Source organism: Podarcis pityusensis (assembly GCF_964106645.2).
Source record: "Podarcis pityusensis genome assembly, chromosome: 4".
NCBI lineage: Eukaryota > Metazoa > Chordata > Lepidosauria > Squamata > Lacertidae > Podarcis > Podarcis pityusensis.
The window spans coordinates 73,430,214-73,453,338 of record NC_138027.1 but is presented as its reverse complement, the minus strand read 5'-3'; the positions used below and the strand labels follow the sequence as shown (position 1 = coordinate 73,453,338).

The 23,125-nt window shown below is 42.2% G+C and overlaps 1 protein-coding gene and 1 long non-coding RNA gene across 3 annotated transcripts in view; one reads left to right on the top strand and one right to left on the bottom strand.

Annotated features, from left to right (window-relative positions):
* LOC308474908 overlaps positions 1–23,125 on the top strand; it is a 306,542-nt gene that overhangs the window by 65,743 nt on the left and 217,674 nt on the right. The window lies entirely within an intron of this gene.
* OCA2 (OCA2 melanosomal transmembrane protein) overlaps positions 1–23,125 on the bottom strand; it is a 155,012-nt gene that overhangs the window by 104,970 nt on the left and 26,917 nt on the right. For both annotated transcript variants that reach the window (XM_081001316.1, XM_081001315.1), the window contains exons 2-6: positions 20,046–20,341; positions 7,354–7,452; positions 7,037–7,228; positions 2,422–2,479; positions 448–520 (exon numbers count right to left, since the gene is read on the bottom strand). In XM_081001316.1, coding sequence (XP_080857442.1) covers positions 448–520; positions 2,422–2,479; positions 7,037–7,228; positions 7,354–7,452; positions 20,046–20,308 — 685 coding nt within the window. In that variant the 5' untranslated portion in view covers positions 20,309–20,341. The remainder of the gene's footprint in view (positions 1–447; positions 521–2,421; positions 2,480–7,036; positions 7,229–7,353; positions 7,453–20,045; positions 20,342–23,125) is intronic.

Here is a 23,125-nt window from a genome sequence, read left to right as displayed (position 1 = left end):
AGTGTTATATAAAGCACAGACAAAAACTGCATGCTGTTCCCATTTGTTTTGTTGCTCTCACCCACACTTACAAACAACCTCACAAAATTTACACTTCTGGAATTTCACTTCAGTTTTCACCCACTTTACTTTCCTACAGATATGCAGGAGGCATCTAAAGGAGATATAACAGAAAAAACAGACCTTTGCAGTCTTCATTATCACTTGGATAGCAAACTTGGGAAACAGATTTGCAAATGAATTAATTTGCTTGTTTAGAAACGGTCCCACGAGGCAGCATCAGGGCCTCACAAGGAATAAATCACTGTCAGGATTTAATTTAGCAAGCAACGAGTCAGCCATTTCGTATCAACCATCTTGAAATCAGCCTACTGTCAGTGATTCGTTACTAAGCTGCTCCACCGTTTTGTTTTAAAAACAACAACAAAAGTAATTGGTAAAGGATACTGTAGACGTCCATAGGTGACACAGCCAGCATCTGCCAAGGTGCTCCATTTTCAGGGTGAATGCTAAATAAAATCTGAGGGCACATTAAAAGGTTATATGGGAAACTGCCGAACTGTTAAACAAACTGCCTCTAAAAATGTTAAGACCTGCAAAAAGCAGTTGTTACTTTTATTATAAGCTCCTAAAGTCGGGGTCCTGTTGCTTAGCCTTACATCCCAAACTTACAAGATTGTATCCAATATTAGTCATACTCAGAGAAGACCTATTGAAATAAATAGATAGAACTAACTTGGGCCTGTTAATTTCAGTGGGTCTATTCTGAACAGAAGTGCAACCCATACATACCAAATTGGCATATGAATGAAGAAGGATTCCACACATTGTTTACTTTTATCATCATCATTAGTTAATTTTCTATATAACATTAAGAGCACCTTTGAGCCTCTTGCCTACACACTCTTGAGTTCACACATGAGTCTTACGAACAAGGGATTAAAAGCAGAGGGGAGTCACTTTTATATATTCTAGCCAATAAAGTTTTTATGTTCAAATGACAGAATCCGGAAAAGCAAAGTGGATTTCAGTGTCGTGCATGAAAACACTCCTAGGTTCCTTACCCAGATCTCATTTTCTCCCTTCCTTTATAATCCCTTAGTAACATTAAAGTACAGGAAGTTAGAAAAGCCATTTTGATATTATCCATATAAAGTTCCTAATGCTATGTTTAAAGGAAAAGGAGAGGGAACTATACATTGCATTTTATATACAGATTTTTTTTTGTATTTGTAATTCTTATCTGAACTGACTTGCAACTAATCTCTTGTGTCACTTGAAAATTTATCTTAACTTACACATCTAATAAAGTATCAGTTGAATCTAGCAGTTCAGTCTTTTGAAATGCATTTTAAATTAATCAATTGTACCGTCCTGTACCAGGGATTCAGCTATACAGCTGCAAATAAAACGTTTCAAGTGTGTTGTAAAGCACAATATACAAATGTGACACTAGATGGCGAAGTGAGCTATGGCAAAGTCAATGTATTTTTCAAAACTTTTTTTTTAAAAAAACCAACAACCCATTTTCGCAACAGGTTTTTTTATGTGTGTGTATATTCCACCCAAGTCACCATAGGCTTACCCTTGCTGGATGTTTCAGCCTAATTTAGCTTGTCATCCCCATCCCCTAGTCCAAACCAGATGTTTGGAAAGATATAAATTAGGGGGAAAGAGCTAAAAGGATGTTTCAGACCAGGATTAACCAACACAGTACCCTTCAGATGATGTTGGACTACAACTCCCATGATCCCTCATTGTTGGTCATCTTGGCTGGGGGGGGAGGGGAATTAGAGTTCAACAACATCTGGAGGGCATCACATTTGGTTCCTCCATTTTAGGTTGTCTGCCTTTAAGGGAATTGAGACATCCAATTCTTCTGTGTGGTTAATCTTAACTTGCATCGGTTCAGAGAGATCTGAAAGCCAAGGGGAAAGAGCACTGCATTGGTAAAGGAACACTTTTCCAGCATCAACTGGGAGTGTGAAGAACAGCTGGGCATGCTCCTAGGCTTCATATGACATGCTATATCCTATTTAAAATCATGGTCCTACTTCCAGCATTCAGGCTGAGTGCAGATGCCTTTGAAGAGCCAAAACAGCACCAACCATGCACAAAAGAGAACATTTACAGGCTTGGGGAAACCCCAAGTTTTGCAGATGTGGGGGGGGGGAGAACCCTAAGGAGAAACCCAAGCACAGACCAATGGGAACTGAGCATGTCCACTAGGGCAGGGAAGAATGGAATGGAAGAGTGGGTGGAAAGGGGGAATTGAATGGAGTATCACAGAGATGGGCACTGCTGACTGACTATAGCAAGAGCACACGGCAATGTTTTTGCTGTATGTCCCATTGTATTATCAGATTCAACTTTGGTAAGTACTACCAATTTACTCTGAAACTTTGAAAACCCAGTACTTACAGAGCATACAACTACAAAGATGAAAAGCCCAGAAACTTTTAGGAATCTTAAACAGCATCTGAAAAAAGAAGAGAAGAAACAATAGAGAAGAGTTTCACAGAATACGAGATCCGGGTATTATTCTATTAATCACAAACTTGTAAGGCCAGCAGACAGAGTTTAGGTCATACAAATGATTCTTTGGGGAAAGCAATGTGTTTTAAATGTGCAGCCATATATTAAAATTACATGCAACAGTTCTTTTGGTTATAGAGTTGCTTGCCTTCACTTTATGTCAAGGTTCCCTCTCATATACCGGTATTTAAGCATCTGCTTTTATTATAATTGTATGGGGTTTGTTTCCACATTTAAAGTATTTATTGTACAAATGTCATTATGTGAACTACAACTGCATGCAGTATATTAAATACAAGGCTGACTTAATCTTTTCCAAATAAGATTAAAATTATGGTTACTAAAAGAGGCACCCAAAATGACAATAAAAGCTAGGAACCATTACATTAATCCTTTAAAAGTCCAGAAGCGCTTGTCCTTAAACAACTAAGTCATCTTGGCAAATTGACACAATGCCATGCAGAGCTCACACTGGGAGAGGGGAATGCAATTTTATTAATAAACTGTAGCACTTAGAGCATTTCCCCCCCCCCCAACAACAACCACCACCCTTTGGTGCTTAGACTTTTATGGATTCGGTGCTTTTAACAGCTTAGCAAACTAGCCATGGTCAGACCTTGACTTGCACACGTTTGCTGTCTCCATGACCTTCACAGCAATTCTAATCTGACATAGCATTGCAACCCTGTGACAAAAGCTAGGGAAATTTAAAAAGCCAACGGAGCATCTGCAGTTTAAGTGAGATGCGGCAAAAAGGGGTTGCACATCCACATTTTTTTATTTCCAAGTTAAGTGCAAGTTGGGAACTTGCATGACTCTTCACAGGAGGACGTCCAACCGCAGAAAGTGTTGCTTCTTCTGACCTCCACAGGGAAATGTGGAGGCAAGCAGGCAAAGTTCTCATCTGTTATAAACAAACTTGACCAGCTTTATTCAAAGTATTCCACTGCAGAATGAAGTCAATATACAGTTGGCCATATTTCTAGCACCAACTTGTGTCCTGCTTTGGAATACGCTAGTCAGCTTTTCTATTGAAATTGCATGTATGCCCCTGCAAAAAAAAACAAATGATAAGCTAAAAGAACAGTACAGTGGTACCTTGGGTTAAGAACTTAATTCGTTCAGGAGGTCCGTTCTTAACCTGAAACTGTTCTTAACCTGAATCACCACTTTAGCTAATGGGGGCCTCCCGCTGCTGCTGCGCCGCCGCAGCAGCATGATTTCTGTTCTCATCCTGAAGCAAAGTTCTTGACCTGAGGTACTATTTCTGGGTTAGCGGAGTCTGTAACCTGAAGCGTCTGTAACCCAAGGTACCAGTGTAATCTGTAAGTAAGAACTGTGTTCTTGAGCAAGAAGTCTGAATAATGTTTTCTGCTGAGCAGCGTATTTGTATATGAATTTAAGAATGTAGTGGGGGAAGCCCTCAACTTCTAAACTGACTTTCTTTGCCTTTGGTAGCATTACCACGTAGCCAAATCTGATCATCTGTGCAGTATTGTGACACCATCACATTCATCATGCGATCCCTGATTGGCTGGGATTGCTTTAGGCAGGATTGGGGAAAACCCTAACCTATAAGTCTTGCCTAAAGAAGGAAAAGGGAAGAAGAAGAAGAAGAGTTTGGATTTGATATCCCGCTTTATCACTACCTGAAGGAGTCTCAAAGCGGCTAACATTCTCCTTTCCCTTCCTCCCCCACAACAAACACTCTGTGAGGTGAGTGGGGCTGAGAGACTTCGAAGAAGTGTGACTAGCCCAAGGTCACCCAGCAGCTGCATGTGGAGGAGTGGAGACGCGAACCCGGTTCCCCAGATTACGAGACTACCACTCTTAACCACTACACCACACTGGCTTCACACTGGCACACCACCACAGAAGCCAAGATGATTGGGGGGGGGCGCTAAGTTGTCAATGGTTTCCTCAATTTTTGTCTGAACTGACTCTAAATTTTATAACCTTGAAATTATATGATATAGATAAGCCAGAATCTCTTTTTTAAAAAAATAAAATGTATTGGATCATCATGCATAACACACCATGTAAAGTTCCATTTATCACATACATGCCAGTATTTTCTAAAGAATTAATTTAGAAACAAGGTTCAGAACAAAATGCTTCACTTTAGGTCAGGAATGAGTTTCTTATGCTTATCACGGCCTTGAAGATACAAAATTATTGTCGTTATGCGATCATGCTAGCAAGCAGTATTATTGACAATACTTAAGCTCCTTAAAACTCTTTCCTTACTCTTCCAGGGATAGGAGTAAAACAAGTGAATTGCAGATATATAAATATCTATGTTGACTAGGCAGGTTGTTTAAGCAGCAAAGACTGTTCCAAGGTTCATTTTAACAAAATTGAATGATGCATTAAGCATGAGCAGAGAGACTTCTGGGATCATAATAGCAAATCTATTTTTCTCTAATATCCATAGCAGCACTTTTAAGAGGTTTGGGGCTGACATTTCTTTCCGCTCCTGAAAGTACTACTTTAGACCTCAAAATCTGAGCCAGCAAGACATTAAACTTGCAGGAGAGATATGAACAGATGTCCAAGTCACCCTTATCCTTGCACACCAACCAATACATGTTTCCCCATCTTTTCTTTTCCCATTTGTACGGGTGTAGTTCTCCTGAGCCTGCTATAACAGGTAGGAATCGTTCCCTTGCCCTTCCCATTGAACTGTTCTCCGCAGAAAAGCACATGGATGCTCATCTGAGGTGTTTGGACTCAGGCATTCACTCTGCTTGTTCTGCCCCTTCAAGGCCTATGATCTCTAGCTAATATTCTTGTTCTTTAAGCCTTCAGCATGCATGGCTCAGAGCACTCAGTCGAGTTTTGCAGATTTAGGCCATCTCAGCAACTGGCAGCTCTAGTATGTTTATTCAATAATACGGGATCGAAAATATTTTGAGGAGCAATTTGTCAGGAGCACCTTTCTGCTGCGGCATAAAGGAAACAATGCCAGCGTAGCTGCCAACTGCTCTATGTAACTAGGGCAATTGCATCTCACTCTGCTTACACAGCAATGATACAGAACAAGGAAATAGCCTGCTGCTTCCAATGCATTAATATATCCATAATGAAAATAGAAAAACGAAGGTTAAGAAGGAAAGGTACCAACACACACAAATATTGGGCACAATACATATCATTAGCAGATACTAAGGGTTTTAATCTTCCTTCTTGATAACTAGGCGTGTGTGTGTGTGTGTGTGTGTGTGTGTGTGTGAGCAATTAACCAAATTAAATATTAGCTGCTGCATTTATTATATCTGAATGGAGTATGGACTGTATTCCGGTTAGTTCATCAGATGTGGTAGAGTCCGCACTTGCCGCTCAGATTAAAAATGAGGGGGTGTATTGCTTGGAACCATCCCACTATATCAAGGATGGGAAGTCTGTGGCTTTCTGAAGTGTAGGTGGGTTCCCACGAGGCAACACATGGTGATAACAGCAAGAACCTTTATTGAACTACATAACTGGGAAACAGGGGCAAAGCAACTGCTTATATACATTCCTGAAAGCCTGGGCCACTCCCACTCCCTACGTGATTGGCTGTGAATCATGACTCAAGTGTTCAAGGGCCAATGGCAGAGGCCCAAATCCTGAAATGTTCTGTGATTAGGCATCATGTATTGAATCAGAACACAGGAACTCAGAATGTTTAGTCCAAACTCAAGCTCAGGCAAACACAGACCACTGAATGCACTTTCCAAATGCTGTTGGACTCCATGGATTGTATGTATTCAATAGGGAGTGAGCAGCATTCCACCTCCCCTTGTCTCCCTGCACAACCACCATTACCCAAATCTGCTCCAAAGGGTCCCCCAACCACCTGGAGCAGATTTTTAGTGGGGGCAGCATGGAAGAGGAGAGCAGGGCAAAGTTCTGTTGAGAGAGCAGGAGCCTATTGTGCAAGCAGAAAGCCTGCATTGGATACAACCCCATCTCTCACCAGACTCAGCCATCATGGCCAATGGTCAAGGATGATGGAAGCTCCAATTACATCTGGAAGACCACAGGTTCCCCTGCCCCCATCTCTGAACTAGATGCACAAAAACTTCCTACTTCAAAAGACTGTTCACTTTGTCTTACACATGTATCTCCTCCCTTCATGAGTTACAGATGCTTTTGTGCAAGAAAGCTAAGAAGCTGAGTTTTAAACAGAAGCATAAAGTGACAGATCACAAGATGAAATACAGACAGCACTAGTTCCAAACATGAAAATCTGCAGAGAACCAGGTTTTCTAGTCACATAAACTATCATGGCTTAGAAGTGATTGCCTGTTGCATGGACCTATAAATCTGAACAGATTTTATCATCAGTTTCATTGGTGCAATATCCTTGAAATCAATGCCAAGATATGACACAAAAATATGGAGTGTTATTTTACTCATTTGTTGAAACGGGGGGGCGGGGGCGGGAGAGAATCCATTTCTTGGCAATTTCCCTTAGCCCTCAATACTGGCAAAACAAAACAAAAGGTTTGGCTCATACCTCATTTTTGTTAAGTTGAATTTGACATGGAAGTTGTCCAACATTTCACATTTCTCTGAGGAGGAAGCAGATCTGGACAAGCTGGGCATTTCACTTCCCAGATGGGACCTTTGCTCAAACTCAGCAGAGCTGTTTTCCCAAGAGTCATCATCTGTGGTGAAATCTGTGTTATGAACAGCCATGCATCTTAACCTGAAAAACACCATTGACAAATATCAAGACACACCATAGGCTCTACTGTTCCAAGATTCAATGCCATTGGTAGGATGCGAATCCTGAGACATCGAGCAACAGCAAAAAGCTGATCTCCTACCCACCCATTTTCTTCTGGGGAAACTTTCAGCAGAGGCGTCCTCTCCGTAAAGCAATTATCTTTGGATCTTGTGCTGAAGAATTTGGGCAAAGAGAAGTGATACCTAAAAAAAACGACGAAAAACAAGTAGTTAATTTCAATTTCACCTCCACAAAGCTGTACAAATGGTTGTTTTTTTAAACCATTGCTTGTGGTTAGTGAGCAGAGAACTTAACCACTAGTCCTGGTTTAGATGACACCTAAGAATAGGGAAAACATTTGGTTCGCAGTGAAAAGTAAACCTATAGTTTTTACTGAAACAATGCATGAAACCGAAACACAGCCATCATTCAAAATGCACAGTTCTCTTAATCTTGCAATGCAAGTTCTCCAGGCAAGCAATGTGTACAGAAATGTATACAGTAGAATAAGGTGCACCTAGAAATGAATACACATGGAGAAATTGCTTTGCACCAAAATGCTGGTAAATTTTCCAGAGAACAATTTTTTATTTTTTTTTTAAAGGCAAACTGATGTGAAAATGTAGAGGGCTGAACTTATGTTTGGAAAAAACGAGGAACTAGAATTGTCAGATTTTGCCACACCTAAAAGCACACGAACCCAAATCTTAGCCTAACTCATTGCAGAGCAGCAGCCAAAAGGACTGTGGAAAAGAAGTGAGCCCATACATTCCTTCAGTCCCATAGCTTGGTTTACTAAGTTGTGCAAACCAGGCCGTTGACCAATTAGATGCTAGACAAAGTTAATGAATTCACCTAAGGTGTGTGTTACAGCAGGCAAGCAAAATCATCTCCATTGTTCACTTTGGAACTTCTCCGGATGTTAAGTGCACTTAAAGAGCACATCCCCAGACAATTATTGTCCTCAGATGCAAGGAGGACGACTCAGATGAAATCAGAGGTCAATGTCATAAGAGCTTCCCAGCAGATCAAGGTTCAAAATATTTGGACTCAGAAACACATTAACTATGCAGAGCCCAGCTCATTATTGGACCTAACTGAATTCTTGTTATATGTGAAACTAATCTTTCTTGCAGGCGTTCAGATGCTACAAAAAGCCACCCACTGAGATATTCTCATAAAATTACCAGACATAGTTTTAAATACCTGTTTGTTCATTTCTGTTGAAATGAGGGAGCAATTGGGGCAGACACGACACTAGAGTTGTCCAGTCACACACTGGAGAACAAGGGGGTAGCTTTTAATTTCCCAGTACAGTGAAGGACAAGGCAGTAGCAGCTTATTCTGTCCCCAGACTTCTCCCTTACCTGCTGTGCTGCACACCTGGAATCCTGCTCATTATCACTGACAGGAGAAGAGACAATGCACAAAAGAATCACAAAAGGGAGCGGCATTTGCCTTTGTATCCTACTGCATCAGGGAATTTCAAGGTATGTGTACTAGGGGTGTGAATTGATCAGAAGATACAGCATAGGTGCCAACTCCCCTGGGGCCCAAGCACCCACAAATTTTGGTGCCAGGGCCATGCACGCTGCATGGCACCCACAGGCTGTTGTGGGGCCAGGTTGGCACTCCTGTACGGATCCAGATTTGGCACTTTGCAAAGCAGCTTGCCTAGGTCAAAGGTGCTACAAAGGCTATCCGATTTGACTCGCCCGCCTCTTCATTTCCCCTCCACACATTCACTATTGGGAAATTTTGGAATTTAGGGTTACAGCTTTTCCCGCTTTTGATAGAAGTATGCAGAGGGGAGGGACAGTGGCTGGAAAGAAGTGGCGAAAGTAAGAGGTGGAGGAGAAGGGAGGAAAGAGGGGTAATTGAAGGGTAAGTGTGAGATGGAAGGAACAAGGAATTAAATGGAGCTAAGGGAAGCTGAGGAAGAGAAAAGAGAGGAGACAGGAAAGGTAACGGGGGGGGCAGTAGGAGGATGCTGTGCCCCCTGGCAACCCTAGAAATATACCCCCTCCTACTTGGTGCACTGCTGCTGCAGGACCTGCACAAGTAACACTAATTATGATCATTATTAGTATTAATAAAGAGTTAATGAATACAGGCAAAAGATAAATGTCTACCTAGGGATAAACCGCCCCCTTACTTTTTTGGTACACCCCCAAACTTTTACTGAAGGTGGACTTTATTTATACATTTTTAGAATGACAAAAATGGAGATAATATCTCACCCTGTGCTTCCTATCCATTGCTCTAAAACTAAGCTAAAAACCCATTTCATTCAGCTGGTAAAGGTAAAGGTAAAGGACCCCTGGACAGCTAAGTCCAGTCAGAGGTGACTATGGGGTTGCAATTTCAGGCCGAGGACCTATTCAGCTGGATAAACATGCAAAACATACGAATTCAATTCTATATACTTTACTGAATTTGTAATATATTTACCATAAAATATATTTTTAAATAATATGTATATATTTTTTAAAAAACCACCAGAAAATGTGTTCGAAACTTGGTTTCAGAATATTGATCCATTTGAAGGCAATTTTGAGCATTGGCTTGCTGAAATTAAGTAATCGCCGTCAGCCCTTGGTCTTGGAGAGCCAGTGAAGAGACTTTCCAGACTCTGCAGGGTGGGATAATGTTTTTCTTGCTTCTCCATGTTAACATTAGCTACATGAAGCCATCTATTATCCCCCTTGGAAGAGGGGGCAGGCAGATGGCTTGGTTGTTTTGTTGCTCGTCCAGTTGCGCCAGGTATGTTTTCAAGCCCTCCTCCAAATGAATCATTTGAAAAGACCTTAATGGAGCTTGCATTACAACTCCTAATATATGAAAACCATCTGATCATGAGCTGGTCATTTGCAGGCCTTATAAATTAATCCAGCATTCTTCACATGTCAGAACTCAGAAACTGCCTGAGCGTGAACAAAAACCCTAAACACAACCTCAGCACAGAGTCTGCTCCTCGGCTTTATAACATTACCTTTTAAAATGCTTATTCAACAAACTGGTTCAAGGATTCTGACAGAACATTAATCATATTCAGAGCCTTTGTTCCCTGGGAGATGGAGCCAGAGACCTTTTCGCTACACTCAGAATCGCTAGGGCTGTTGTTTGGACTGAGGGGATGGGGTAAGATTCAAGTGCCTAGGAAACACAAGCCTTGATAAAGCTCACTGACAATCTGCACAGTGTTCTGTTGATTTGAAGGGCAGCTGGATGAAACTAGAAAGCAGAGAGGAAATTCAAGAGGACTAGAAATCTTCAAAACTTTCCCACTCCATTTTAGATGAATCCTGCAGGCAGCTTGAGAACCTTATCCTACATCTGGGGTCGTGTTAAAGCTACGCAGACCAAATGGGAGACCAGGAACTTTGTCTCTCAGTCTTGGGAGTAGGGAGGGTTCCCAGCCTCTGGCAGGACTTGAAACTTTGTGTGAAGACAACTATGTATTGTCTTGTGCTTCGGCTTCTTTGGGAAGTTGCTGCTGTGATCATCTTTCCAGTTCTCTGGGCAGAGAGGAGGGAGGGGAGGTCTTGTCTTCTGTAGGAACTCAAACCAGCAATCTCGGGAGCATGTTTCTGGGTTGCATGTGTGCTTTCGAGGACATCCACAATGTTGTGGGGGGCAGTGAAATCAGGAATAACTTTCCGACAGTAAGAGCTGTTTGGCAGTGGAATGGGCTCCTTTGAGAGGTTGTTGACTCTCCTTCACTGGAGATTTTAAAGCAGAGGTTGGATGGCCATCAGTCTTGGGTGCTTTAGTTGAGATTCCTGCATAGCAGTGAGTTGTAGTAGATGACCCTGGAAGTCTCCTCCAACTCTATGATTCTATGAAATCACAGTCATGTCCCTGCACAGATCCTCTTGGAGCATGATGCTGGGGACCCCTCCATCGGAGGCTCAAGTTGTATATATGTGTAAATAAACCATTTATTATAAAGATACTACAGTCTCTGCTGTGCCAAAAGGAAACACAGACCCTGGGTGAACCACTTCTGGAGCTCTCAGGAATCATGCACCGCTCAGAGATTGGGAGTGGCATATAACAATAGAATTTGGTGACCATTGCACCAGCGAGTACATCTCCTCAGTGTAACTGATGTGTAGGGTTGTTCAGTAAATATTACACTGTTCGGATTACAAGTTCATCAGAGATAGGTGATTCTCTCCCTACAACTTTGTAGCAGATAAGGGGTGGGGGGTGGGAGAACATATGACAAGAAACAACCGTTAATTATAATTGCAGCTGTCACATTTAAAAGCGAGAGTATTGCCTTGTGGCATAAAATCAATCCATACTTCCTCCAGGGCAAAACACAAGGCTAAACTAGAGTTCTTTATTGTGGCTGTAACACTTGCCACTTGGGCTAAACAGACAAAGGCAAAAATCAATTCCTAATGTGAGCACGGGAAATTGCCTCATATTGAGTCAGATCACTAGTTCCATATAGTTGTCTACACTGACTGGCAGAAGTTTTTCAGTGCTTCTGACAGGAGACATTCCCCAGCCCCAGCTGAAGGATAGATTCTGGGACAATCTGCATACAAGGCTACAGACCTTCCCCTTAAAAAACTTAACAGGTACCCATTCCGAGCCCAGTTTTATACAAACAGATATATATCCATTATCCACATGACTTTTACATGACTATATAGAACCTCCAAAGGTCTTCTGGCTGTTCCCTCACTGCGAGAAGTGAAGCTACAGGGAACCAGGCAGTGGTTCCCAGCCTGTGAAACAGCCTCCCATCAGATGTCAAGGAGATAAATGCGATACGATAATCTTTATTGTCATTGTCCCATACAGAACAACGAAATTGAAAAATCTACATAAGACATTCAAAAACCAACAAGCCTGCTATCCCAGCCATCCCAACCTGGTTATAAATAACTACACAACTTTTAGAAGACATCTGAAGGCAGCCCTGTATTGGGAAGTTTTTAATGTTTGATGTTTTATTATGTTTTTATAAGTGCTTGAAGCCACACAGAATTGCTGGGGAAAGCCAGCCAGATGGAAGGGGTATAAATTATTATTATTATTATTATTATTATTATTATTATTAGATAGGGGAAAGGTGCACAGCTAACCTGTACCGTTTCTGTACCAAAGTAAACAAGCCCATTTCATGTATGGTTTTTCTGCTTCTGTGTGACAGCAAAAATGGGGCTAACCAAGCACTTAGCTGCCCAATGTGGATGGCTTGGTGGGTCACACATGCACTTTCAAGCCAAGTTTACAGTTGAATATCAGCCGTTGCGCTGAGGTGCATAAGGAAACTCAACAACCTCTTAAAAGACGATTTAAAAGTTGAGCCCGAGATACGCTGTTGTTGCTGTTAATAATTTGGTGCCAAGCAAAAGTTATATGCTCCTCTCAGATGAGGCACAAGATGTTGATCTAAATCACAGGTCATTGCTTTAATGTCACCTCTGCAGTATCAGTGACACAAATCTAATTAATGTCTCTGGAAGTCATTGAAGAGTGAGCTAAAGAGGTCAGGTGGGAAGGAGACTAAGCAGCAAACTGGCTCAACACAATATTGGGAATTTATTTATAGAGTAAATGGAGAGTTGGCAAAGCAGGTGTTCAATGTTACAAAATGTGCCAGCTCTAAAATATTCATAATTCACAGTCCTCTGTTCCCAATTTCACCTACCATTCACCAAAATGCATTCGCACACCCAGTAGATGGGATATGTGCAGTGGCACCAGCTTTCCAACCATTCAGTTTCCATGTTTGTTCCCCCACCCTGCCATGTTGGCTGAATTATTCAAAAACATCCCATGTACCATTCCTCACATCTGGAATGATGTGAAAGCAATGGAGCACTAAGTGAAGAAATCAGATCCAAAGCAGCATTTTGATTGACTAGGCCAGGGTTTCCCAAACTTGGGTCTCCTGCTGGTTTTGCACTACAACTCCCATCATCCCTAGCTAACAGGACCAGTGGTTAGGGATGATGGGAACTGTAGTCCAAAAACAGCTGGAGACCCAAGTTTAGGAAACACTGCTTTAGAGAGAGACACAGTTCATCCAATGAACCCTCATGCTTTTTCTTATTAGTTGGTGGTTTATAAATACCATTATAAATAAAATTAAATGATGCAGTGGTAATGCCATTTTATAGAGAGCATCGTCTCAAACTGGGGCAACTGTAAACAAAATCAGAGTTAGGTCCGAGGGAGGCCAACAACACTGGCACTCAAATCCCGCCAAAGTCCCTAAACACAGCAGATGATCCTGGGTGAGTCACCAGCTTCTGCATTATAGCCAATAAGTAGTTAAGCAAGCCAGGATTATACGTAACACAGCACAGTCGTCAATTCTAAAATGAGAAGTTGCAAAGATCAAGCTGCACTGGAAGCCACAGCCTGCCCAGGAAGCCTTTACAATTAGATGAATTGGAACTAGTTGTAATAATAATGCAAATGAAAAGAAATGCACTCTGCACATACTCATGTCACAGGGCTCAGCTAAGCTCTGGATCCAGAGTCTTTCCCGTGACTTCACACAACTCAATTAGGTTTACATATATGTGAAAGGTGATGCTCCAAAACAAATGCAAGATTGGCTGTCTAATGCAACCTATGTGTGTTGCAGGGTAGGGGAGAGGTGTTGTCTATAGATTAAACATGTAAAATGTATAAAAATTGGCCATATTTCTTATAATGTGAGATATTCTGATTTCTAACTAAATAGACTAGAGAAAATATTTCTGGCTCTATAATCCTCTTTAAAACTGTTATACAACTATGAACAGATTTGGAATAGCAACCTTCTGGATACACATTGCTATTCAACCTGTGGTAAAAGAAACAGAAGCTCCTTAAAAGGTTTCTCTAAAGATTTGCCGTTTAAAAATTTCTTTTCTTTTCCCCCTGTAAGCTTACCCAACACGTTTGGGGTATAGGTGCTGCAGTTCCCAATGCACTTCATAATCCATTAAAGAAAAAAGAGTAATTAAAAAAGCAGAAACCAAACTGGGGCTAATAATAATAATAATAATAATAATAATAATAGGGCTGCTATGTTGAATCCAGACAAGAGACGTGAAAAGAGGGGAAAGGATTCTCTTTTTAATTTAATCCAACTTCTTTGGATAAAAGAGGACAAGCTTTCAAAATCACACTCTGATTTGGCCAGCATTAGTAGCACCCACTCTGCATTTTCTCTTGGAAATTGAAGCAAATGTAACTATCCTGTATCATGAGGGGAAATGCCCTAGCAATGTGTAAAACACACACACACACAGAGAGAGAGAGAGAGAGAGAGAGAGAGAGAGAGAGAGAGATCCTCTGGATCTTTGCTGATCCAATCTGCATATTCCTTGCAGCGCTGATCATTAAAAAAACCCCCAACATAAATACAACTAATAATTCAAAGGAAAACTGCTTTTCCAACTCTCCTCCTCCCACCCCACCTTGGCTTTACCATTCCTTTTATCAGACATATTCATTAAAATCACGTTCATGGTTTTCACTCTAAGAGGTTTACATGATGAAACAGCTGTCAATAAAACCCTAAAGAGGATTGGTGCTCACATGTCGGTGGCATGACTGAAGCGGGTGAAGTTGCTCCTATAAAGATTAATGTCTGGATCTATCTGAGGCTGCTGGTATTATTATTATTATTATTATTATTATTATTATTATTATTATTTCTTTAGAACCTTGGGAAATGCACATTACGTAAATCAACAATAGCGGCTGAAGTACTCATCCTAAGAACATAGAAAAGATGAATCAATTCAGGCTTGCAGATCCTTTGCTGGAGTTTTCTACTACATAGAACATTCTTCACAAGGGACAAGAGTAATGGCTCACCTCACATGCAAGCAAAAAAACGAAAAAACCCATTGGGGAAATGTCTCTTTGGTGATGCTACTGGCATCTGTTGCATAAGAACTGCCATGCAGGACCATCTAGGCATGCAGTCAGTCTCCCAACATGAGCAGCCAGATATATTTAGGGAGGCTTGGGGGGGGGGGGGGACACAGCCGCAGTGAAATCCTAGAGAATACAGCTTTGCATTTCTGTTGTCGTCACAGAGAGAGAAACATAAATAGTCAGATTTTCTTCACAGAAATGAATCAAGGTTAGCAAACCTATTTGTTAGATGCGTATTTATTTGAGCGCAAAGAAGAAAAGTTGCACGCAGGAAACATATTAGGGTTGGCAAACCGATGAATTAAAGCAACTGGCGTTTTATTCTCTCATATATCCTCCTGAATGCCTCTCAAATGTTCACAAAGCAAATAAATCGTCTCTGCAGAAGGCATGGAGATTTTGCTCCATTTCTCCACTTGCCAGCCCAGGTGCTACTGCCCCCAAATTCCATTGTCCCAGAGTGGCTAGCATTGTCACTGGTCACCTTCCTCCTCCCTGGCCAGTGTGGTGATCCACTGCTGTTTTTGTCACCTTGTCCCAAGAAGTCAATTAGGAAGGTGACCAGAAACAGTGGGCACTGCTACCACATCCCAAACAGCACACATAACTCAACAGCATGCATGGAAAGGGAGCGTGTCTCAGGAGTGGCACCTCTGCTTGAAGGGACACCCCCAAAGTCCCTAGGCCAGACTTCAGCCCCTCCACAGCCTGTTGCTGACTGACTGCTGAGACCCAAGGTGGGCACAGGAAAGTCATGCCTCTTCCTCACCACCATTGCATGTTGGCCAACTTCTCATCCAACCCTTCTGCTGCCAAGTCTAAGGGGAGTAGGTCTAAAGGAAGCTGGTGAGGTCAGTAAGTGGGTGGGAGCTTTGATGAGGTCTAAGGGAAGCTGGAAAAGGTCTACGGGGAATGGAGGGGGTTGTTGAGCCGGTGTGAATAGCAGGGGGTGGCAAGGGAAGAAATCAGGGGCACAGCCCCTGGTATATGGCATGTTTGAGAGAGAGTTAGTTCTGAGCACTGCTAGGAGAATGTGTCTCTCCAGGCACTTGACTGTTACATCTCCTTAGCAATGTCACTTTCCCACTCCTTACATTGCAGGAAAATATGAAACAAAACATTCATTTATTGCTGAACCCAACAAAACACTTTTTGCTCTTGGTTTTGCCTCCCTTGAATGGCAAGGCAATGGCTCAAAATCTAGTTGTAATCCCCTTTTAAGTCCGTGTAAATCTTTTGTCAATACCACATCTTGTGGCAGTAAATTCTGTAAGTTCATTATGTGTTGTGGATCCTTCTTACTAACGCAAGAAGCTGCCGTATATCAAACCAAAATGTTTGTCCATCCAGTCCAGTATTGTCTATTCTGGCTTTCCAGGCTGTGTGCCAGAGAGAGGCCTTTTCAGTCTCTTGCTCCCAATCCTTTAATCTGGAGCTGCCAGGGATCAAACATGGACAGAGGCAGTCAGTAGAGAGGGGCAGCGTTGGACACCAAAATGGTGTCAGAAGTTCAAGAGGCTGATAATGATGATAGCAGCACCATTCGGTTGCCTTGTCTAAAACTGAAAAAAGGCTCAAGGGACTTAATTTTTTCTCATAAGGAAGGTGAACATTTTGTGTTCCCCCTTTTTCACATCTTTCACCTCAGGCAACAAAATGTTTGAACTCTACAGTATCATCCTTTGTGAGATGGAAGGCACTCTACATGGTTTCAGATACAGGCACATCAATGTTTACTAACCCAAGTTTTCGATCCAAGTTCAAAATGCCAGCCTTCAGCAACCTGGTGTCTTTCAGCTGTTTTGAACTACAACTCCCAGCAGTCTGGTGGAAGTTCACAAATCCAAAATATCTGGAGGGTACCAGGTTTGTAAAGGCTGTAGTAAATAATAAAATAGGCAAGACTTACTAGGGAGTGGGGAAAGATGTGTGCAGTTTCCCACACACATACACAGATCCTCAGATTTTCAGATGTACTTGGCCAATTTATGAATTTCTGAGCTATCGCTCCAAGAGAATAGCTGATCTCAAAGAAGATGGTTGCTAGATCAGATAGATACTAGTACTTCACATAGCAAGGCTTTCTCACTTTAAGACTGCATCCCACCATACATTTAAGGCACATTTCTAGCACATGGCTTCTCCCCCAGAGAATCCTGGGAATTCTAGTTTGTTAAGGGTGCTGGGATTTTTAGGACTGAGTGGGTGCATCCTTAGACAGTGGTGGAGAGCCAGTGTGGTGTAGTGGTTAAGAGCAGTAGACTTGTAATCTGGGGAACCGGGTTTGATTCCCTGCTCCTCCACATGCAGCTGCTAAGTGACCTTGGGCTAGTCACATTTCTCTAAAGTCTCTCAGCCCCACTCACCTCACAGAGTGTTTGTTGTGGGGGAGGAAGGGAAAGGAGAATGTTAGCCGCTTTGAGACTCCTTCGGGTAGTGATAAGGTGGGATATCAAATCCAAACTACTCTTCTTCTTCTTCTTCTGACTGTCACTGTCCATGCGGTTCCTGTCGCTTGGTGGAAGACCCAAGAGAAGCTAGGAGAGCAAAAATGTTTAGCATCCTCTCCAAGTCCTCAGGTGTTCAACCTGCCATCCTCCTCCTGAATTGCAGGGCTACACAAAGGAAAGAACCCCATCCCAGAAAAGCCTGTGAGACTAGCCAGTGGGACACCCTTGCCAGGGCTGCTGCTGCTGCTGCTCCTGGTGACAGAGGCAAGAGAGCTTGGAGGAAGCAGTGGCATTTACAAGCCTGCCTCCTTAAGCAGTGGCAGTGGCATTTACAAGCCTGCACAATCAGATTCTCTGATTGTGACTCTGTGCCTCAGATTTCTTTCAAGGTACTACGTATTTAATAATAAAATAATAATAATAAATTTATTATTTATACCCTGCCCACCTGGCTGGGTTTCCCCAGCCACTCTGGGTGGCTTCCAACAAAATATTAAAATACAGTGGTCTGTTAAACATTAAAAGCTTCACTAAACAGGGCTGCCTTCAGATGTCTTCTAAAGATCTGTTACTTGTTCTTCTCTTTGACATCTGGTGGGAGGGCATTTCACAGGGCGGGTACCACTACCGAGTAGGCCCTCTGCCTGGTTCCCTGTAACTTGGTTTCTCACAGTGAGGGAAGTACCAGAAGGCCCTCGGAGCTGGACCTCAGTGTCCGGGCAGAACAATGGGGGTGGAGACACTCCTTCAGGTATACTGGACCGAGGCCGTTTAGGGCTTTAAAGGTCAGCGCCAACACTTTGAATTGTGCTCAGAAACGTACTGGAGCCAATGTAGATCTTTCAAGACTGGTGTTATGTGGTCTCGGCAGCCGCTCCCAGTCACCAGTCTAGCTGCCGCATTCTGGATTAGTTGTAGTTTCTGGGTCAGCTTCAAAGGTAGCCCCACATAGAGCGCATTGCAGTAATCCAAGTGAGAGGTAACTAGAGCATTCACCACTCTGGCAAGACAGTCTGCAGGCAGATAGGGTCTCAGCCTGCGTACCAGATGGAGCCGATAAACAGCTGCCCTGGACACAGAATTGACCTGCACCTCTATAGACAGCTGTGAGTCCAAAATGACTCCCAGGCTGCGCACCTGGTCCTTCAGGGGAACAGTTACCCCATTCAGGACCAGGGAGTCCTCCACACCAGCCCGCCCCCTGTCCCCCAAAAACAGTACTTCTGTCTTGTCAGGATTCAACCTCAATCTGTTAGCCTCCATCTATCCTCCAACAGCCTCCAGACACTCACACAGGACCTTCACCACCTTCACTGGTTTAGCATTCCACTCCCTTTGCTAATAGCAAATTGCCTTCTTTCTGTTCGCTGGTAGACGTGGAGTTGCTGCTTATATTTAGTTATCCCGCATGACACCAGTATCTTTTTCCTTTTAGTATCTTTTTTTCCCTTTTCATATCCCACTCATCTATTTGTGAAGTTACGGTTTCCTACTTTGTTTGCCCCACTATGTATTGCTTGGCATTGACATACACTGGGCATCACTTGCCAGGGGGAATGAGACCCACCTGCTCTCCCACCTTCCACTGGTTGACTTTACCTGGAGGCTCTTCCACTTCTGTGTCAGAGACCAGTTAAGTGGCAAGAGCCGGGTGGCAGCAGAATGTATTTGGTGCTGATATGTACGGTATTATGCAGCAACTCTATAACCAGGCTTTTTTATTATGATATGCATTTTGTAGTTTTAGTTTGAATTTTTATGCTGTAAGTCACCCTGTGACCTTTGGTTGAAGCATGGTATATAAATTTAATTAATTAATTAGTAAATAAATAAATAGAAATATTTATTCATCCAGTTGGGAGAGATCCTTTGGAGTACCTCACAGTCTCATTGGATTTTCATCAATCTGACTAATTTGGTGTCATTGACGAACTTGGGTACCACACCAATCAGCCCCACGGAGAGGCACCATAGATGCACTTTGCCCCATGTAATCAAACTCTGAAAGAATGGCTGTTGTTCAAACTTTTGTAACAGGAGCACAATGCATCATGTTTACAGTCAACCATCATTAGAGAGTTAATTCCTTTACTTTGGCCATTTATGTTTCAACCTTAAGCAGTACAAAGGCATCCTTTTTGTGAGCATTTGGTTCAAATAAAACATCAGTAAGGAAAACAAGATATCGGAAAACATCGCTCCCTCCCCCCCAAAATGCATGCAACACAGCTGCTATAAAAGCAGATATTAGTTCTGAAACCTGCTGAGAGAATATCCTTTCCCAGCAATTGGCCACTCCAACCTCCTAACTAAGCCTCTTTCCCATTAATTATATTGCAGGAAGACATTAAATAAAACATTTATCGACTGAGTCAGAGAATAAAAACAACCACACCAATATGCCATCAGATGAAGCAGAATCTGTTGACTCTGGTTTTCCTTACCTTCCCTGCATGGAGAGTGGACTGAAATCTTTCCCCAGGGTAATGCAACATTCCTGTTCCGGAGCACTGCTTGGGTAGGGCTTGTGTGGTTCTCCCTGAACAGCCATCATCTCCTTCAACAGCTCCAGCTCACTGAAATTGTTGGGAATCGGTTCTGCTGCTACACCTCCGAGCAAGTCCACGTGGTGTGGGATAGGGGCCTGGGTCAGCTCCATATCTACTTTTCTAGACATGGCACTGTCGTCTTTGTTGTCCAAGTACATAGCTCTGTTGCCTGATGAATTCTGTGTTCTTGCCTGAAAAGCAACAAAAATAAAACAATCAGGAGTCAATAAATACAGAAGTCTGTTGCAAGTACAGAAATCTAAAGTGTTGTGCCTGCATGAGGCTGTGCAGTTCTTAAAATGATCCATCACCTTCCCGAAGCCAAGTGCAGAGTACCTTTGCATACACCCTAGTCAAGAGAAAGTCATGGTATCATCAGTTTGCTACCTGCTTGTCAGCTTTGATCCATTTTCACTAAAATCAGTGGCTGTGTAGAACTCCTACAGGCTTCAAAAACTCCAAGGCTTCCCTGAGATCTGAAGTCTAAAACAGAAGAAGCATTTGCACATAGATGAGCCATTTATCTACATTTAACCTAATAATATTCCTTTGGATATTCCTTTGCATATCCATTTGTACCAAAATGTACAAGTGCTGCGTGTGAATTAAGGCTGCATTGCCTTTGTAGACATAAATTGTGATGTGCATTGGTAAACCATAAATAAAGTGTTGCACTCGGACTTCCGGGTTAGCGCCATCGGCCAATGGCGGAGTTCCTCCAACCGGAGGAACTAGCTCCGTGAAAACTGGGTCTTCCCGCCGCAGCGAAGGTGGGGACCCGCTAGAAATCCCAGGCGGAGGAAGCCTGGGAATGTGGGGTTCGGCAGGGCACCAGGAGCGCCCCCCCTACTCACGGGGAACCCCATTTTGGGGCTCCGGAGTGAAGTGGGGTGAGCGGCGCGGTGCTGCGAACTGATTGCTACTTTCACGGAGTGAAGCCGCACAGCCATTGCCGGAGAGCGCTTACTTTTTCCTGTGGACAATTGGATTTAAAACAAGTACCCGTGAGTAGAAACGGAAAATTGGATTAAGAAATATCTTAATTTGGCACCAAAGCGGGAAGGTTCAAAACAAGAAATATCTTAATTTGGAAAGTCGTTAAAAAAGTCAAAATTTCCTTCATTTATAACTACTGAAACCCCCTTGGAAGCAGGAGAAAAGGGGGGGGACTTTGTTTAACCCCTGCAGGAGAGGGAGTGAAGAAAGATAAGTTTCCACCGTCTCTAACCTGGGAACGGGGTGTCAGAGACAGAAATTGTTGGAGAGGTTCATTGACTGTGAATGGAATACTTTGACAGATAGCTAAAGAAGAGAAATAAACTGATTCCAATGTTGCCTTTTGCATTCTAAAGAAACAAAATATCTGAAAAATGAAAGTAATTTTCCTTTGTTGGACTTGCCTTAAAAAAAATGGATACAAATAGAAATTGTCTCCTCTAGAGGGAGCTTGTTAAATTGTTGCGCAGTCTACTTGAGGACTCTACAGCTGTGAGATTAAGATCGTGGGACCAGTCTTTTTTGACCTTGACTAAATATGAGCTGGGAGGAAGTTTTGGTGCTTGCTCTATGCAAGACAAATGCCTTGTTGGAACAGATGCATGAGAAGATGGATTTGATGAATGAGAAAATGGACTTGATGACTGTTGTGGTCAATAACTGTGGACAAATAGAGAATACTGATACAGAAACCATTCAGGGACCAACCCATGAACCTGTACTGACTGGGCAAGTGCAGAAGATAATGGAGGAGGATGCGGTTGCACCTCAAATAATACAAATGGAGAGACCCGAGGCCCTACAGGAGCATAAGCCGCTGTCATTGAAGACTGAAGTTGGAGTGGGCCAGGGGGAGTTTGGAGCTGAGGAGGTTCTTAACTTTGTGGCAGACGAAGGTGATCGACTACATGGGACTGGCGGAGCTGACTGGCAGAATCCGTGACCAGGGGAAAGAGACAGTGGAAGAAGATTGGAAGAAATTCAAAGTTTATCTTAGAACTTGTTGTAAAATTCAGGAATGTTAAAATGTCAAGGGGTTGGGAAACAGAGAATTGCAGCTGTAATTAATAATATTAGAAGAACTTAAAAGAAATTGAATTGAATATTTAGTTGTGAGGAGTTGCTGAAGAAATATAAAACAAGGATGCAGAAAAGGGGAGGTATGGGGAAGTCTGGAAAGTAAGGTTTATGAAAAAATGGTTATGAAATTATACATGTTTATATGTTTGTAGGTTGGTGTATTGTGTATTGTTTGTTTTTTTATTTTGTGTTTGGAAAATTAATAAAAATTTATTTAAAAAAAAAAAGAGGAGGTTCTTAACTTTGGAGAGATCTTGAAATATGCTTTTAAATACTTTTTGGATTACATTGTCGACTGTGGGGAGTGGGACTGTGGGGAATGGGCTGGTTTGACGAAGGGAGATGGAGATAATTTTGGGTTGGAATCCCCCAGAGACCTACTCCTCAATGAGAAAGGAAAGAAATTAAGAAAGAGACCAACAAAAGACAAGGAAAAGGGCAAGTATAAACAAGAAGAAGATGATCTGCAGAAGGGACATGGAAGACATTTAAGGGCCTCGGACATAAGATTACCAGGTTGATGGACTAGATGGAATGGACAGTAAGGACTGACAGACCCAAGACTAGGAAGAAGAGACATTGGATGAAGACTGGAAGAAAATTTATAAAGAAAATTTTTTTTCTAGGGAATTGGCCTAAAATTAATAAATATTAGGGAAAATGTTGGAATGAAACTATATGACTCTAGTAGAAATGATATCAGGAGTTATGTATAATCGAGTATTAAGCTTTAAGTTCTAAAGTATTTTACGGTAAGATAAGGTTAAATAAATTAAGGTAATTTGAATAACAGAATATGGGGAAAAGATGGAAAGGATTTGTTGAGTTAATTAATAGGTTAAATTGTTAAGATAAATTATTTAATAAAAATTGAGAAAGATGGAAAGAATTTGCTGAAA